The sequence below is a fragment of the Vicugna pacos genome, chromosome 15, assembly GCF_048564905.1.
Source record: "Vicugna pacos chromosome 15, VicPac4, whole genome shotgun sequence".
Classification (NCBI taxonomy): domain Eukaryota; kingdom Metazoa; phylum Chordata; class Mammalia; order Artiodactyla; family Camelidae; genus Vicugna; species Vicugna pacos.
The window spans coordinates 1,135,821-1,154,248 of record NC_133001.1 but is presented as its reverse complement, the minus strand read 5'-3'; the positions used below and the strand labels follow the sequence as shown (position 1 = coordinate 1,154,248).

Genomic DNA, 18,428 nt, shown 5'->3' with positions numbered 1-18,428 from the left:
AAGAGCGCTGTGAGATACATGTGCAGGGTGCGCGGTTCATTTCCTCTAGCATGCACTCAGATGAACAGACAGGTGTACAGAGCGCACACCAAAGCACACCACTTAGAAAGCTAGGTTAAAAATCAGGATTATAATTACTTTTGCTTGATGATTGAATGACACACGAGTAGAGTTTTCGAATGTTGATGATGTTTTCCTTCTTTATTCAAGTGATGAATTAACGAGTATATATATTTTGTGTTATTTTATGTGCACAACCAATGTGTTTTGGAATTCTTACTATGTATTTTATGTTTTAGTTAAAATTTTATAAAACAGGAAGAAGTATTTATATGAATGTATGTTTGATAGCTTAATGAACTGTCCTACCTAACTGAAGAGTGCAAGACTGTACGTGTGTATGTGTGTATCATGGAAAATCAGTAAATGTCAGGCGGGGCTTCTTTGGAGTGTTGGCCTGATGGTGGGAGTTCACACGGCTGTCTTTGATTCGGAAGAGAAAACTTGCTCTAAAAATGTTAGGGGAAAAAAAAGAAGGAATAAAATACTTTTTTTGTTTTTAATTTTTCTTCTTTTTTTTAGTGGTGGTATGGGGATTGAATCCAGGACCTCAGACATGCTAAGCATGTGCTCTACCATCGAGCTATACCCACCTTCCAGGAATCAAATATTTATATGAAGTATTATCTCGACCACATCAGAAAAAGCAAGAGCTAGGAAGAGACCATATGAGTCTAAGTCCTCTGGGAAGTCACAGAAATCTAAGAGAAGGCACTCACTCTTAAAAACAGTGGGGAACCAGTGATTTTAAGCCATCTTTCCCAAATATCACAAGTTAGTGTGACATCTGTGTTCTAACATGAATAGAAAAAGATTCTTGAATCCTGGGAGGCACTTTCTAATAGTCAGTCTGTAGGTAATGGGCATTTTTAGGATTTTATAAAAGCATTCAGAAAGTTTATGTATTAGTTACATTAGTGTATTAGTCAGGGTTCTCCAGAGAAACAGCCAATAGGGGACTAGATAGATATATATATCAACATATTGACACAGATACAATAGATGTAGGTATTATGCACATATAGAGAGAGATTTTCTATACCAAGAGATATTTATATACACAGATAGACATTCTCTTTATCCATTTGTCCAGGGAGAGGGAAAGAGAGTAAGAAATTGGCTCACATGACAATGGAGGTTGAAAATCCCATAATCTCTCATCTGGAAAGTAAAGATCTAAGAAAGCTGGTGGTAAAAACCCAAGTCCAAGAGTAGGTGAACACCAATGTCCTGGATCCAATAGTCAGGCAGAGAGTGAATTCTTTGTTCCACAATCCTTCAGTTCTACTCAGGTCCTGAATAGATTGGATGGATCCCACCCTCATTAGGGGAGGTAATATGATTTTCTCATCCACCAGTTCAAATGCCAGTCTCATTTGGCAACACCCAAACTCAGAAATAATGTTTAATATGGACATCCCATGGCTCAGTCAAGTTGACAAAAAACGTTAGCCATCACAGCTGATTTTTATGTTTGCATTAATATCACATAGAACTTTGTTCGTAAGCCATGAGGTTTACAGAAAATTCTAAAGCAGAGTGTTTACCCATGAAAGTCCACTGTAACCTCAGTTCTGTGCCCCTAATATTTTTATTCCTGCAGTTATAAATATATGTAAAAGAAACACATTTCAATACACTTAACCTCAATCAGATATCCAAACTGTAATGATACACTTAGGAAATGACTTGATTTAAGACTGTATGAGTCCATATACACTGAGCTTACAAACGTGTACAAATACCTCAAAAGACAAAAAAGCAAGAATCATGATCTTAGAGGGTAAAAGTGTAAATGATAACTTCAGGTTTCTTCTTTTACTGAAAAGCATGAATTAAATTTACAATTAAAAATTATGTACAGAAGGTGCATAATTGAATATAATATAATTAATTGTAATGAAAGACTTTCTATATATTCTACAAAAATTTTTGTACAATTTTATTAAATATCAGGCTCTGTACTAGGGGCTAGAATATGGTATAGTGGAAGAAAAAAAAAAGCCTTTCCTTCACATGGCTTATAACGTAGGATCATTACACATTAACAATCTTTTTTTTCCCTTAAGAAGAAAAATTAATACAGGGAATTGGTTATAAAGATGTTGATGTATTGAAAGAATAAGCCAAGGAAACAAATATAATCACAGAATTTTCTCCCCTTGGTCTCCTTTTGGTAGTTCCTTCTGGGAGAAATTAATATGAAACAAATTGATAATGGATTCAGAGTAACGACAGTTGACCCTTGAATAATACTGGTTTGAACTGCATGTGTCCACTTATACATGAGTTGTTCTGTTTTGTTTTTTCAATAGTAAATACTACAATACTCCAGTATTTGCTGTTGTTGAATCCATGGATGCAGAACCATGGCTACAGAAGGCTGATTGTAAAATATATTTGGAATTTTGACTGCGTAGAGGATCAGAGCCCCTAGTTCCTGTACTGTTTGTGGGGCAACTGTAGTTCACTGACTCCTAGTCAGTTTGGAGCTGAGAGTCCACAGACAAATAACTGGCACAAGTTTGACTACAAACGATCAGGATTTGGGTTCCTTCCACTCTCCCGAGCTCTACACACACACATACTTCTCCCATCATCTCAAAAAGATTATAGCTCCATTAATTTTGTTAAAATAACATTCAATTTTTATATTATTAAGATGGAATAAATATTGATGTTAAAGTCATTGGTGGCACTGTGGTTACCTTTCCTTTAAGATGCTATTTTATTGCTTTTGAAAGAAAAAAAAAATCTGGTCTGAAACTAGAATTAATCAGGTCTCAGACTTGTTTGTTTGCTTGATCTGCTTTTCTGCCGTACGTACAAGTTTTCCCCTGATAAATATTTTCTTGTTATCATGAGTACTTCAAAGTTCTCTCAGTTGCTGCTTCCTAGACCACCCTTCCTGTAGCCTCTATGCTCCGGCGCCCCTCCCAGACTGCCTGCCTGAGGGTTACCTTCACAGAGATCCTCCTGGGAGGATCCTTCACCATTAACCCTCTTCCCTGGATCCCTTGATGTCTATACTATAAGCCTCCCTACTTTTTTTATTTACTCTTTCATTTTAGTGGAGCATATCCTTCAGTAGATTCCCAAACAAGGTACATAGGAGAAAATTTTGTTGAGAACTTGCATGTCTGAAAATGGCATTATTTTATCTTCCCACTTAGAAGTTTGGCTAAGTGTAGTCTTCTAGGCTGAAAATCATATTCCCTCGTGATTATAAGGGTATCCCTCCCTCCTTTGTCTTTTAACATTGAGTATTACTACTAAAAATTCCAATGCTATCTCAATTGTAAGTATTTTGTGTATAATTGTAAGTATTTTGTGTATAATCCATATCTGGGCTATTGTGAATAATTAATAAACATGGAGTACATATCTCTTCTCCTGTTTTTATTTTCTTTGAATATACACCCCAGAGTGGAACTGATGGATCATATGGCATTATCTTATCAATTTTTTGAGGAACCTCCAGACTGTTTTCCAGAGACTAGACCAATTTAAATTCCCACCAACCATGCACAAGTGTTCCCAGATTGCTACATCTTTGCCAACACTCCTCTTTTCTTGTCTTCTTGATGACAGCCACTCTGATGGGTGTGAGGTGATAGCTTATTTGCATTTCCATTATAACTAGTGATGTTGAGGATCTGATCATGTACCTGGGGCCATTTGTATGTATTCCTTGAAAAAATGTCTATTTAGTTTTTCTGCCCATTTTTTATTGGATTGTTTGTCTCACCTAGTTATTTTTATGTGTGTGGTGAGAGTACCTGACATCTAGTCTGGTAGCAAATAGCCAGTATTCAATAGAGAATTATTACCTATAGTGATCTTTCTGTACATTGGGTATCTAGTCTTATTCATCCTACATAACTAAAACTTTGTACATTTTGACCAGCACTTTTCCAGTTTTTCCACTTCTGTGCCCCTGGTAACCACTGTTACACCCTCTACTTTCATGTACTAGACATTTTTAGACTCCACGTATATGTGAAATCATGTAGATACTTTCTTCTGTGTCTGGCTTATTTTACCGAGCGTAATGTACTTCAAGGTTTACCATGTTGTTGCAAATGACATGTTCTCTTTCTTTTTTAGGCTAAATGAGGTGTATCATATGTAAATATGTATATATACAGTCACAATTTTTTTATTAATCCATCTGTCTCTCTGGACACCTAAGTTGTTTCCTTTCCATATCTTTGAGAGACTACGTACATTTATTTTGCTGGATAACATGATGGTAAAATTTTGGGGTTTTTTAAGGAAACTTCATATTGTCTTCCATAATGGCTGTACCAAGTTACATTTCTACCTACAATGTGCAAGTGTCCCTTTTACTTCACATCTTTGCCACCAATTGTTATCTCTCTCTCTTTTTTTTTAACAGCCATCCTAACAAGTGTGAGGTGATCTCTCATTGTGGTTTTAATTTGCATTTCCCTGTTGATTAGTGATATTGAACTGCTAGGCAGTTAGACAGAAATAAGCATCAAGCAAAGGGGAGAGGAAGGGGGAAGGAGCAACCCAGAAAATAACAGTACACCTGCATTCAGGATAAGGTGCTCAGTTTGAGTCCCTTCCTGTAAGTTTCTCTGTGTGCATGTGCAAGAGAGATGGGCGTGCCTGAGCACCAGGAACGTGAGCTGTCAATCAGCCTGAACACAAGGAACATGAGCTGTCAATCAGTCAACCTGAGCACTCAAAGACTGTGAGCTGTCAATCAATCAGTCACAAAAATGCCCCCTAAGCCAGGCTGTAAGACGGGAGAAACAAAAGAGCAGCATCCTTTTCCCCCTCTTGGGTTGGCCCACCTCCAATTCTTAAGGGTGTACTATATTTTACTATCTTTTTACTTTACTAATGAAATCTTCTGTTTATAGTACACTTTCTGTCTTTCATTAAAAATACTTTTTTTTTCAGGTGACTAAGAATCAAGGTAACTTTTATTCCCCTCTTCCCGTGAGAATTTCTCTAGTGTCATGACACAGATATGTGCCCTCCCCCAGGCCAGTGGAGCGCCAGCCCCTGGGGCTGGCTTCTGCAGCTGGAGTGAGGATACAGGGCACGATAAGTGGGCAGCAGCTGGGCTGGGCAGGGACCAGGTGCAGACCATGGCACACGTGGCTGCTCCAAGTGGCGCCAGACAGCCCAGCAGACAACCAAGCCAGGACCCTGGACAGGAGTATGGAGGCCACAATGCCGCCTCCCCTGCACCCAGCTAAGTGCACGGGTCTGCCCATGTGGCACACTTGTCTGCCTCACCAGAGGGTCTGCGGTATGCCAGGAGAGTGAGCTAGCTCCAGCCCGCCAGCCCTGCCTGCCTCCAAGTGGCGCTAAGCAAGGTTGTGCCAAAGCAGCAATAAAGTCATCACTTCTGTAAGCATGCTAGACGACTTGCCTTCATTGTGCACTCTCCATAACCATGCTCTTTCTCCTGCATCCCATGGATTCTTCATCATCTAACTTATCCAACTCTATGCAGTTTCCGTTATTTCTCAACTCATCATGCTACATCTGTTCAATCTACTCTGTGATTCCTAGTTTATTACATCTAACTCTGTTTTATTTATTTATTACTTAATTTTTAAAATCTTATTTATTTTTATTATATAATTTGCTTTTATTTTTATTTATTATAATTTTATTTTTAATTATTATATGGTTCGCTTTTTCTGATCACTCTTGTTATAATCATTAAATTTATTTTTAAAGACACATTTGTCTTTGTTTATTCTATTCATATTTTTATATTTTATTATCATCTGTCTTCTTCTAGTTTCCTTGCAATTATTCTCTTGTTTCTTAAAATTATTCCTCTGCCACTTTTTAAATGCCAAAACTATCAATGAAGATTTGCTATGGAAATTTTCAAATATGTTTGGGTTCTCTATCTAAGACAACACTTCAAGAAACAACACTCTCCCTGGCCGTGCCCAATCTCAAGGCTATGTGCGTCTTATAAACTCGTGTCTGTTTTTTTACTGGGAATACTGGCTTCTGCTTTCTGACCTCTAATTTGGGTTCTCTAGAAAAACACCCTCCTTCAACCTCTAACTCTTTTTCTTCCCACTGGCCACCACAAGGTCCTAAGGCTCTGAAAACAAAGGGGTGCCTCCCTCTTGGTCTCTTATTAACCTTCTCATCAAACTGGGAAACATTCAATATTAAGTTAATACCTGGTGTTAAGGTTAGCTTAACTTTGTTAATCTGATTAATATAGGCATGTCTTTAGAGTCATCAATATTAAGTATAATACTTTCACTGTACCCAGGTTTAATTAAAGTCAAATAAGATCTTGTTATATCTGTTGCATATTTGTCAAAAAATAATCATTTGGTGTGACAAAATTCTTATAAGTAAATTAAACACCAATAAGATAAGAACTTTTGGGTAGACTCTTCAGAATAACCTATTGTTTAGAAATATCTACTTAAACATGATCTTTCCAAATATTTGGTAACTTAAATTTTAGAATTATGTTAAATTGAGTTAAATGATGGGATTTCATGAAATAACCAGGTTATTCCCAAATAAAGTAAGATATTAAAACATTACTTACTAAACATTTGCTTTCCTTTACAGAAAAGCTAAAGGCATTTGGGTATTTAGCTGTGTTTTGTTTTTGTGCTTGTGTTTCAACTGTGATATCTTGTGTCTTAGAGGCCTTATTTAATTAAATTGATTTAGAGTCTGACATACATGTGTTCTTTCCTGTGTTGTATTTTTCGGGGTATACAGAAATGATGTTTTTAGAAACGTGAGGTTCCCTGTAGAACTTCTCTCTTTGGATGTTATAAATGAAAGTGTGCATTCCTGAACGTGTTCAAATAGCTTCCCCACTCTTCCTTCCATTACTGAGTAGGGGACCCACATAAGAAAAATCTAGAAGACAAATTCAACCAGGCTTTTATGCCTCTTCTTTCTGTTAAATTAAATACTCATCACTTTATTTGTTATGAAGATGTTTAATAGGTGTAAATTGGACTGATGCTTTTGGAGCAGCACCCCTGATTCATTCAGAAAATTCTTCTGATGCTTTTTATCCTTAAATGTGCAGCCATTTTGCCTTCCATCTAGTCTTTGGCAGTAGAGACAGGTCCACACTTTAACATTTATACACTGACAGCAACATTCTGTTATAAACTGTATTTACATGAGCTTCAGTTTTCTGTTATCTTAAGTCTAAGTCACGTATGAATTTTACTTTTTCTTTTCATGTTCTTTTTTCCCTTGTGGGTATTATAATGAAAGATGAAAATAAAATTAAGATTGTAGATTAAATCCATTTTTTTCACTTCCACAATTTTCTCTTAAAATACTTGAGACTGACAAATTGATGAATTTCACTCTCTTTGGGAGAGAGAGCCAGAGAGACAGAGACAAAGAGAATGACACACACTCTCTCTCACTTTTACTCAACCTCTAACCCCTTTAAACAAAAGAGGAATGAATCGAATTATATGTGGATTAATCTGTTTAATAAAATTTTGCACCTTTGATTACTTTAATAAAATAATGAAGCAAACATTTGCATCACAATTCTATTTTATATTTCTGGTTTCCTAACATAAATGAGTCAATATAGCAAGGCTAGTTTCTTCTCTGGTTTAAGCTGATATTGTGGAAAAGTGGTAATATATTTTTTCTAAATATAGATATTTATATGTGTGTATATATGTGTGTGTGTATATATATGTATGTGTGTGTGTGTGTGTGTATATATATATATATATATATATATATATATATATATACACATATATATAATGGTGTGAAATGTATGAATAAAATAGGGTATGTTTTATGTTCTCAACATTTATTATGAAACAGTTTTACCCAGAAGGTGAGATGAATCATGTTTCATGTTTCAAGAAACCTGGAGAGTACAGGTAACATTTTATTTGAGATTTTAGGGCGAAGTCGAGGTTTACCAGATAGACCAGTATTCCAGGGTGAAATAATTAGTGCATGAAAGTTGATGGCACGGTCGAGGAGGACCAAAGAGTTTACTGTAGACGGAGCATAGAATCTTGGACTCCATGAGAACGATGTTTGGAAAGAATGAAACTTAGTGTGGCTTGAGTGTGTCAGCCTCTTGTAGAGTTCTCCATCTTTTACGACTGCTTATGGCACTGAACAGGAAAACAGTACTCAGAACAAGTCACCCACAAGCTAAAAACAACACGCTAAATTTATACTTACAGCTCATGCCCTTTCTGAAACCAAAGCATTTCCCATTACTAGTGTCCTCACAGCGCCTTTCACATCTTTGTTTCTCAGAGTGTAGATAATGGGGTTTAAGAGTGGTGTGACTATGGTGTAGGAAAGAGAGACAAACTTCCCCCGGATTTTGGAGCTACTTTTCGCTGGCTGAAGGTACATGAAAATGATGGTCCCGTAGAAAATGATGACCATAGCCAGGTGGGAGGAGCAAGTCCCAAAGGCCTTCCGGCGCCCCGCTGCTGATTTCATTCTCAACACAGTTTGCGTGATACAGCCGTAGGAGGCTAAGATGAGTGACACAGGGACAATTAGAAAGATTACACTGGCCACAAAGAGTTCTACCTCATTGAATGTGGTGTCCACACACGCCAGTCTGATGAGCACTGGCACCTCGCAAAAAATGTGGTCCAGTTTGCGATGACCACAGAGGGGCAGCTGCAGAGTCAGGGAGCACTGAATCAGGGAGGTGATGAGGCCACCGAGCCATTCTGTGCTGGCCAGGGACGAACAGAGCTGAGGATGCATAATGGTTGTGTAGCGCAGAGGCTGGCAGACGGCAGCATAGCGATCATAAGCCATGACCGCCAAGAGAACACACTCGGAGGAGCCCAACCCCATGGCCACATAGAGCTGGGCCACGCATGCGCCATAGCTCATGTTCTTGTCCTTCCTACTCATGGTAACCAGCAACTGCGGGGCAACACTTGTGGTAAAGCAGATGTCTACACAAGAGAGGTTGCAGAGGAAAAAGTACATGGGAGTGTGGAGTTTGGGGTCCAGGCAAGACACCAAAATGATGGCGGTGTTCCCCAGAAGGCTCAGGATGTAGACAAACAAAATGATAACAAAAAGGATTCTCTCTAGCTGGGGCTGGTCAGAAAATCCCAGGAGAAGAAATCCCTTTTCAGAACTGTTGCTGCTTTCCTCCATTATCCTGCAGACTTCAATTTAGAACAGAATTTATATTCTGGAGGCAGAAATTGATGAGGTGAACATTGGTAAACTGTAATGGCTTCAGATATGATTTTCTTTCATTTATAACATTCAGCCAGGCTGTAAAATATGATAGCACTTTCCTCACTGTATATCCTTTGACAGAAAATGGTACTCCCTTTGTTTCCTTGAAGCATATTTCATTTTTTTTCTAATGGAAGAAACTCTAATGCAAACACCATCATGATGCCCTCTTTTTCCCACTCATAATCTAACATCCGCTCTTCAATCTTCCTCTAGAAGAGATAGCTCAATAAATTAGTGATGTTCATCTGTGAGACTGTATACTCTATCAATTTTGGTTGGGTCTTCCTAGAAGAATCTGCTATTGTGCATTTTTAAATTAGACAACAGCAGACAGATACAAGGGAGACACTAGGAAAAATTAACACAGATGTTGCAAAGAACGTAAGTTAGATGTAGGTAGTGGTAGTATATCCCAGGCATCATGAGGAGTTTGAAGTGATGTGATGAGTGATGGAGAAAGGAGCTCTTGAAGATATAGTCTTGAGGAGAGAGGACAGAGAGGAGATGAGAATCAGATTAGCATCAACCAGATGCCCACTCATGGGTTTGGACAGTGACAGTAGAGTTTGGGCTGCTGACATTTTTAATGAAATACCCAGACAGCAATCTCACACGCACACACATCATTCCATGGTTCCTCCTTCACTTCCCATCTTCTTCGCTTCACGTATCTCCTTTCCACTTACTTTTAACATTCCTCAATTACTGTAGCTTTAACTTACAAGTGTTTAGAGATGAGTCAGAGAACTAGTTTACCTTAGCTCTCTCCTTGGTAGGTACTTCCACCTGAAGCAAAAGCTTTATATATTTTCCTTTTCAAGTCCAAATGTTGCAAAATAATTTTGAAATTTTTGAAAGCTTTATATATTTTCCTTTTCAAGTCCAAATGTTGTGAATTAATTTCAAATTAAATTTTGAAATTAATGCTGCTTATAGTCACCAAATTATGTACTATTTTGCTTGAAAATGTACTTGGAACACATTATATTTTAGTATATAATCTTTGAAAAATAAAAATATATAAATTTAAAAGATAACGTTTATTTGAAATATCTTCATTCAAGTATGATCACTGTTAACTGCTTTTTATACTCACCTTAGTGATACTAAAAAACCTACTTTCATACCCACGCTCCTCGCTCATCATCTGTACCTTAACAACAATATACCCATACTTATTATATAATGGGTATAAATATTAAATTGTTGGTCATCAAATTATACTACAATAATTTATTAAAATAAATCTGGAGGGCAGGGTATAACTAAGGTGAGGAGTGCGTGACTAGCATGCATGAGGGCCTGGGTTCAATCCCTAGTACTTCTATTAAATAAAGAAATAAATAAACCAAATTACCTCTTCACCCCCCAAAAAATGTAAATTAAATCTATTTTTAAAAATTTTTGATACTTTATACTGTATATACTTACTATATGACCAAATCCTGAGTTTTTTGGATTATCTTATAGCCAAAGGCTTAAAAAACACACCAAAAAAACTTATTTTCAAAGACTGCATCCACTTTCATCATGTAGCAAATGTTGTTTTATTATTTGCCATTATAGTTGGTTAAAGTTTATTACTATAATATTTTTGAAAAAATCCATACATTTACTTATACTTTGATTTGTTTAAAGGGCCCCAGAAATAGAATTAGTTGCCAAAATATAGGAAAGTCAATATAGTTTTTAAATCTTGCAGACGTAGTACAATAAATACTCCTTTCCAGGTGTTTGAAAGCTACTCATGTCAATTCATCATGGCTAAATGAAATTTTATTAGTTTTTGCCCCTTATGTAATTTGTGAAAATCATTGTTTTAACATTTATTTTAAGTTGATGTTCTTTGTTTATATTTATTCAATTTTGCTCTTCTTATATTTGTCCATTTTAAAATTGATATGTCTGATTATTAAAATTATCTATTTATACAGCAAAGCAACTGACCGCCTCCTTTCATTTTATGCAAATATTTTATTTCAAAGTATTACCAGATATTTTGGTCAATATTTAAAAACTACTTTAAGTACTATTGTCCAATGTCAAACTGAAATAAGATATAGAATGTACAAAATGAAATGTATGTATAAGTTATACCATATTTATAATTGTATCTGTATTTAAAATCACATCAGAATTCAAGTTGCAATAAAAGAGAAAAATAAGGAAACAGAAGACTTACGAATACTTTGCCATACCTGGTCCATGGACATCAGGGGGTAAACATTTGATACATGTCCTCATTGATAGCAAAAATGCAGATTCTCATGCAAAGGCTCAAGGCATGGAGTGCAAAGTGAAATCTACCCTCGCTTCAGCACTTTCAACAGAAGAGATAAAAACAAGTGTTTTGATTGTATACATCTCCATTAATTAAAGATCGAGATGGTGAAATGTTAAACCATTTAAGTCATCTCATTCAAATTACAATTGATTCTTTGTAGCTCATAGTGCTATTGAAGATTATATATACATGTGTTATTTTAAACATATATAAAACATGATCTATTATATGTTTATATCATTTATATATAATTTATAAAATCACATTTTTATATAAATGTAAACATGTCATATATATGTACATACATATAAATGTTCATAGGATACTGTTTTATCACAATAATACATACATTTCTCTGAGTTTAGAATCTGTGGTAGTTAAGACTTTCTTTCCTTAATGTAAGAAAGAAAAAACTTGTACAAAATCCCTCTATAATCAAGATAACATGAAAAACAGAGTTTTTATTTGAACTAGAATACTGTAGAAGAAAGGAAGAAAATTTTAGCACTACAAGCACTTTGTTTATGGTATTAGTTATTAATTCTGCCAATAAAAGAATAGTAGAAAAGAATTAGAATTTGCAAGCCAAATGATGGATGTACATGCTAGCTAATCATGAACTGAGAAAAAATTTCCTGAAATATATATGCACATCTATATGTAAGGGGCTTCTGTCTGTCTGTGTGTCAACATCCCCTCATCACCTTTTCAACAACTTCCCTCTTCCAAATCTGTTTCTACTACCTGGACCACTAACTGAAAATCCTTTGCACCCTTACCCTAATTATCTCCTTCTACACACAGGCAAATAATGCAAAAATTTTCAAACATAAATAAGGAAGTTCTGGGTGTTATTAGATAGTCTTCTAATCTTTTTTTTATTGGATTATAGTCAGTTTACAATGTTGTGTCAATTTCCAGTGTAGAGCACAATTTTCCAGTTATACGTGAACATACATACATTCATTGTTGCATACAGAGCTACAGTAATCAAAACAGCATGGTATTGGTACAAAAACACATATGGACCAATGGAACAGCATAGAGAGCCCAGAAATGAACCCACAAGCTTTTGGTCAACTAATCTTCAACAAAGGAGGCAAGAATATACAATGGAATAAAGACAGTGTCTTCAGCAAATGGTGTTGGGAAAACTAGACAGCAGCATGCAAATCAGTGAAGCTAGAACACTCCCTTACACCATACACAAAAATCAACTCAAAATGGATCAAAGACTTAAACATAAGACAAGATACAATAAACCTCCCAGAAGAAAACATAGGCCAAACATTATCTGACATACATCTCAAAAATGTTCTCATAGGGCAGTCTACCCAAGCAATAGAAATAATAGCAAGAATAAACAAATGGGACCTAATGAAATTTACAAGCTTCTGCACAGCAAAGGAAAACATACGTAAAACAAGACAACCTACGGAATGGGAGAAAATTTTTGCAAAAGATGAAACTGATAAAGGCTTGATCTCCAGAATATTTAAGCAGCTCATAGGAGCTTAATAAGAAAAAAAAAACAACCCAATCCAAAAATGGGCAGAAGACCTAAACAAGCAATTCTCTAAGGAAGAAATATGAATGATCAATAGGCACATGAAAAAAAATGCTCCATATCACTAATTATCAGAGAAATGCAAATCAAAACTACAATGAGGTATCATCTCACATCAGCCAGAATGGCCATCATTCAAAAGTCCACCAATGACAAATGCTGGAGAGGCTGTGGAGAACAGGGAACCCTCTCACACTTTTGGTGGGAATGCAGTTTAGTGCAGCCATTGTGGAAAACAGTCTGGAGATTCCTCAAAAGACTAGGAATAGACTTACCATAGGACCCAGGAATCCCACTCCTGAGCATATATCCAGAAGGATCCCTACTTCAAAAAGTCACCTGCACCCCAATGTTCATAGCAGCACTATTTACAATAGATAGTCTTCTAATCTTAATATTTTTACTTTTATTCCAAAAATATATACCAAACATCCAGGACAATGAATAGCAAAATAAAGCACACATGGTAGCTTCATCATAGTTAAAAGACAGACAAACAAACAAACAAAACCTCACCAAATTACATGTAATGGAGAAGAAAGGTATTCATCAAAATACCTTTCTGAGATTCATCAGAATTATTGCAGAAAACCCAGAATGGGGCCAGGAGGCCTTGAAGAAAACAAGAAGGGCACTCAGGGTCACTAATGGTGGTAACAGCCCCAAAATATCAAAAAGAGCTTCCCTCTGGGGAGAAGTGCTTGCCATTAGTGTAAAGAGCTGTGCATGAGTCTTACAGACAAGGAGGCAGGGAGCAATCAGAGAAAAGATGAAGAGAAAGGTTTGAAAGAGCCTTGGGAGAAGGGGATAGAGCTAACAAAATAACATCGTCATCCGTCATGGTCAATGGTGAGGTAGTGACAAAAAGTGGGACTTAGAGAAAAAAAGTGTAGGTACACAGTTAACAGAGCAATAGAGCCAGAGAAAGAAGGAATGATTCCCCAGTGGCTGCAAGCCTGTGGAATTCAATGTGGTAGTAACAGGAAAAGCAAATTAAATCATTAAATAATAACACATAAAAATGCAGTGTCCTGACCAAAAAGCAAACAACAATAATTAACAAACTTCTTCGCAGATTAAGTAAATTAACCTGAAAACGGTTGCCAAAAAGCAGGTCTAAATCATGATATAATGTTCAAACTTAATTTATAACTTAAAAAATATCTTAATAAAGCACTTTCATCAGCGAGAGGATATCATGAAGCAGATAAACAAGAATTCAGAGATTTGATGACCAGTTGAAGGAAGAGGCAATGTCAGACAACAGAAATATGAGAAATGGTTACCAGTGGGGGAAGGAGGTGGGAAGAGATAAGCTGGGAGTTAGAGATTCGCAGATACTGACTGGTATATATAAAATAGATAAACAAGTTTATACTGTATAGCACAGGGAACTGTATTCAATATCTTGTAGTAACTTACAGTGAAAAAGAATATGAAAGTGAATGTATGTATGTTTAGCAGAATTCCCCACCTCTTCGTGTGTATTACAAGCTAGCTTGGCTAGAACACCGTTTTGATGACTGCAAAAGTCTTTGGGTATCTGCCAGGATGGATCTGTAAAGAATGGAAGAGATGACCACATTCTCAAATTCCATATAGCAACATAAGGATTCAAGGATCGTGAGGACAATGGGAGACATGACACCACCAGTAAAAACAAATAAATACTGCAGTGCCCAACCCAACAGAAAGGGGGATCTATGAAGTGACTGACAAATAATTCAGAATAATTATTTTAAGTGTTCGGTGAACTGCAAGAAAACCCAGATGACTACATAAAATTAGAAAACAAACATAATATGTGAACAAAATGAAATCTTCAACAATGGAAAATAAACTATAGAAAGAACAAAAATATTTGATAACTGAAGAATACAGTGATTGACTAAAAATTTCAATAGCAAACTTCAACAGAAGACTTGATAAAGAGTGAATCAGTGAGGCTGAAAACAAGTCATTTGAAACTATCCATTCAGAGGAGTAAAAAGAAAAAAAGTGTGAAAAAAATCCTATGGGAGTTTTGGGACACCATCAAGGTACACAATATGAAGGTAGACAATTACAGGAGCTTCAGAAATAGAAGAGAGAATAGACTGGAAGTTCGAAATTTGTGGATACTGACAGGTATATATAGAATAAATAAACAAGATTATACTGTATAGCACAAGGAAATGTATGCAAGATCTTGTGGTAGCTCATGGTGAAAAAGAATATGAAAATGAATATATGTATATTCATGTATGACTGAAAAATTGTGCTCTATACTGGAAATCGATACAGCATTGTAAACTGACTATAACTCAATAAAATAAAAATTTTTTTAAAAATAAATAAAAGAGAGAAAGTCTATTTAAAGAAAGAATGACTGAAAACTCCCAATTCTGAGTGGGGTTATGGACATCCAGCTACACAAAGCTCAAACATCCCCAAACAGACTCAACCCAGAGAAGACCTGACGAAGAACTGAGACACAATAAAACTAAAATGTGAGAAAACAAAGCAAAGGTACATTTAAAAAAAATTATGAATCTGTAGAAAGTAATACATTCTAGAGCAAAAGGAGTGACAAAGTCAAACAACAACAACAAAAAAAAAAAAACCAAAGAGAAATCACAAAATCTTGATTCCAAAGGAAAAAAAATGGGAACACAACATACCAACATTTACAGGATGCAGCAAAAGCAGTTTTTAGAGGAAAGTTATTAAGGAAGAGAACAATGGGTTTAACAAGGGTGTTAAAAACTCAAAATATTTATTACTGCTGGAATGATAACTGAAGGAGGGTGTGATTTTAGTGGTACATTTACAATAAAAGTATCAAGATAGGAAATATCTGTAAGTTCTACTTGAAGAGTTATGATAGCAACACATTACTCAATATTGGCCAGAAATTTAAATTTCTAGGTAAATTCATTTCTCAAGGAACTGAAGCTTATGTGTTAAATTTTCTTAAAGTTTCAAATAAACATTCTGAAGCATACATAGTATGCATTTCTGTATATTATTTTAAAATGTGATGTAAAATAATTCCTCCATTTTATATTAAGAAATTATGACCATGGATAACGTTAAAATGCCCTTGGCCATTTTTCCTTTTTATTTCTTGTTACCTCTTGTCATTACAAAGTAGTAGCTTTTAGTAGAAATATCCCGGATTCCAATCACCCAGCATCTCTCTGCCAGTACTTCTGTTTGTCTCTGTCTTTCTCTCTCTCAAACACACATACAGACACACCAATGTTTCTTAATACTAAGAAAAGTAAAATTAAGACTCAAATTATAAATTTATTTTTGCAAGCCTTAACACTTATAAAATTATTTTTTAAAATAGCTTGCATGAAGTTCTATGCAATGTCTTTCGAATACATGGATGTATGTCTCTATGTCAGTCTTACTTTATGTCTGTGTCTTTGTTCAGCTAAGTGAAGTGTTACTTCACATCACGGCTGCATATTCTTTTGTCTGTCTTAAATATGAGTTTTTCGTTTAAGAAGAATTCAGTTTTCATTTAAAAAGAATTCCTAAAAAAAATAGCCATTCTGATTTAAACGTATTTTATATTTTGTGTGATGTCAAGCTCATGTTATTTGCACATGGTGAATTTTAATAATCACACTTGAAATTACAATATTTTTTTCTACTTCCCAACTTTTTAAGCCCTCCATCTCTTCCCACCATCCAAGGACTGCTTGATCCTTACGCTTAATACGCTTTATCAAGAGCTCAGTGCACAGCCCTGCAGAGGGGTTATCATGTACTAAGGGTGGATGGAAGAATTCTAGGATGCCATAAGTCTTTGTTCTTGCATCTTAAAATTATGTGGACATTGCTACATAGAAGAATCTGTGGTTTACTTTCTTTCAGCAGCTATTTTGTAATACCTGATATTGTGGATGATCCCAGCCTCTTCTTGGATGGTTTCGTTTCAGTTTAGTATTTTTGTGTGATTCCAGTTATAAATGCTGGCCAATCCAGGTAGAAAAAAAGATACTAATTTCCTGGGAAGATGATGTAAAAGTGGCAACTAAGGAAGAAAAGTAGCGGATGCGAGAGTTTGGATTCTTGCTCTGCTCTTCCTGACTCGTTGCCTGTTTGGGAGTCAGGAGAGTAAAGCCACAGAACGACAGTAAGTTCTACATTTTGAATCTAAAACAAGGAGTAAATCAGAAAGGAAATGGAGGAGAACAGATTCTCCCCTTTGGCATAAAGTACCTAGATTTAGGATATGGCTAGTTTATAATGGTATTACTGCAGGGACTATAATCTCAATCCACCAATTAAACTTGGAAAGATTCAAGGGGGAATTTATGGTTCTGAGATCACTTCTGGGAAAAAAGTCTTACTGTTCAATTGACCTAATACCCACAATGCAATTCTCATGGACAGAATACATAAAATTAATGTATCTGGGATTACTTTTTAATGTTTAATAAAAATAATCACTGCATCTATTAATCATTCCAACAAAACTTTTTAAATGGGAAATTAAAATTGATATTTTGTTGAACAAATGAAGATAACAAAATATAAGAAAATTGACATTTGGAAGCAAGTCAGAAGGGTTCAGATGAAGAAAATATAGTCCAAAAAATTAAAAATCATACTTAGTCAAGATTTTAAATGGTATTTCATCTTTGATAATATTTGATTATTTTCTCTAAGTAGATGAAATATATTTAGAAGATTTTTTTTATTGATTCATAATCATTTTACAGTGTTGTGTCAAATTCCAGTGTTCAGCACAATTTTTCAGTCATTCATGGACATATACACACTCATTGTCACATTTTTTTCTCTGTGATTTATCATAACATTTTGTGTATATTTCCCTGTGCTATACAGTGTAATCTTGTTTATCTATTCTACATATGCCTGTCAGTATCTACAAATTTCGAACTCCCAGTCTGTCCCTTCCCACCCCCTGCCCTCTTGGCAATCACAAGTTTGTATTCTATGTCTATGAGTCTGTTTCTGTTTTGTATTTATGCTTTGTTTGTTTGTTTGTTTGTTTTAGATTCCACATATGAGCGATCTCATATGGTATTTTTCTTTCTCTTTCTGGCTTACTTCACTTAGAATGACATTCTCTAGGATCATCCATGTTGCTGCAAATGGCATTATGTTGTCGGTTTTTATGGCTGAGTAGTATTCCATTGTATAAATATACCAGAAGAAGATTTTTTTAAAGTGCAGAATTAATATATCTTTATAGACTAACTATATGCCTAGAATAGGTATGCTTTCTGTGAACATTCTAAA

At 35.5% G+C, this 18,428-nt stretch overlaps 1 protein-coding gene across 1 annotated transcript; it reads right to left on the bottom strand.

The window, feature by feature from the left end:
• Nucleotides 1-8,277: 8,277 nt before the first annotated feature.
• On the bottom strand, nt 8,278-9,317 carry LOC140685967 (olfactory receptor 2G6-like). Its single transcript, XM_072938358.1, has one exon. It carries the CDS (start codon nt 9,223-9,225, stop codon nt 8,278-8,280), a length of 948 nt encoding a protein of 315 aa, XP_072794459.1. The 5' UTR covers nt 9,226-9,317.
• Nucleotides 9,318-18,428: the final 9,111 nt, after the last annotated feature.

Bases quoted from the DNA above. Each gene is read 5' to 3' on its own strand.
- LOC140685967 (XM_072938358.1), bottom strand. From the start codon at position 9,225: ATGGAGGAAAGCAGCAACAGTTCTGAAAAGGGATTTCTTCTCCTGGGA.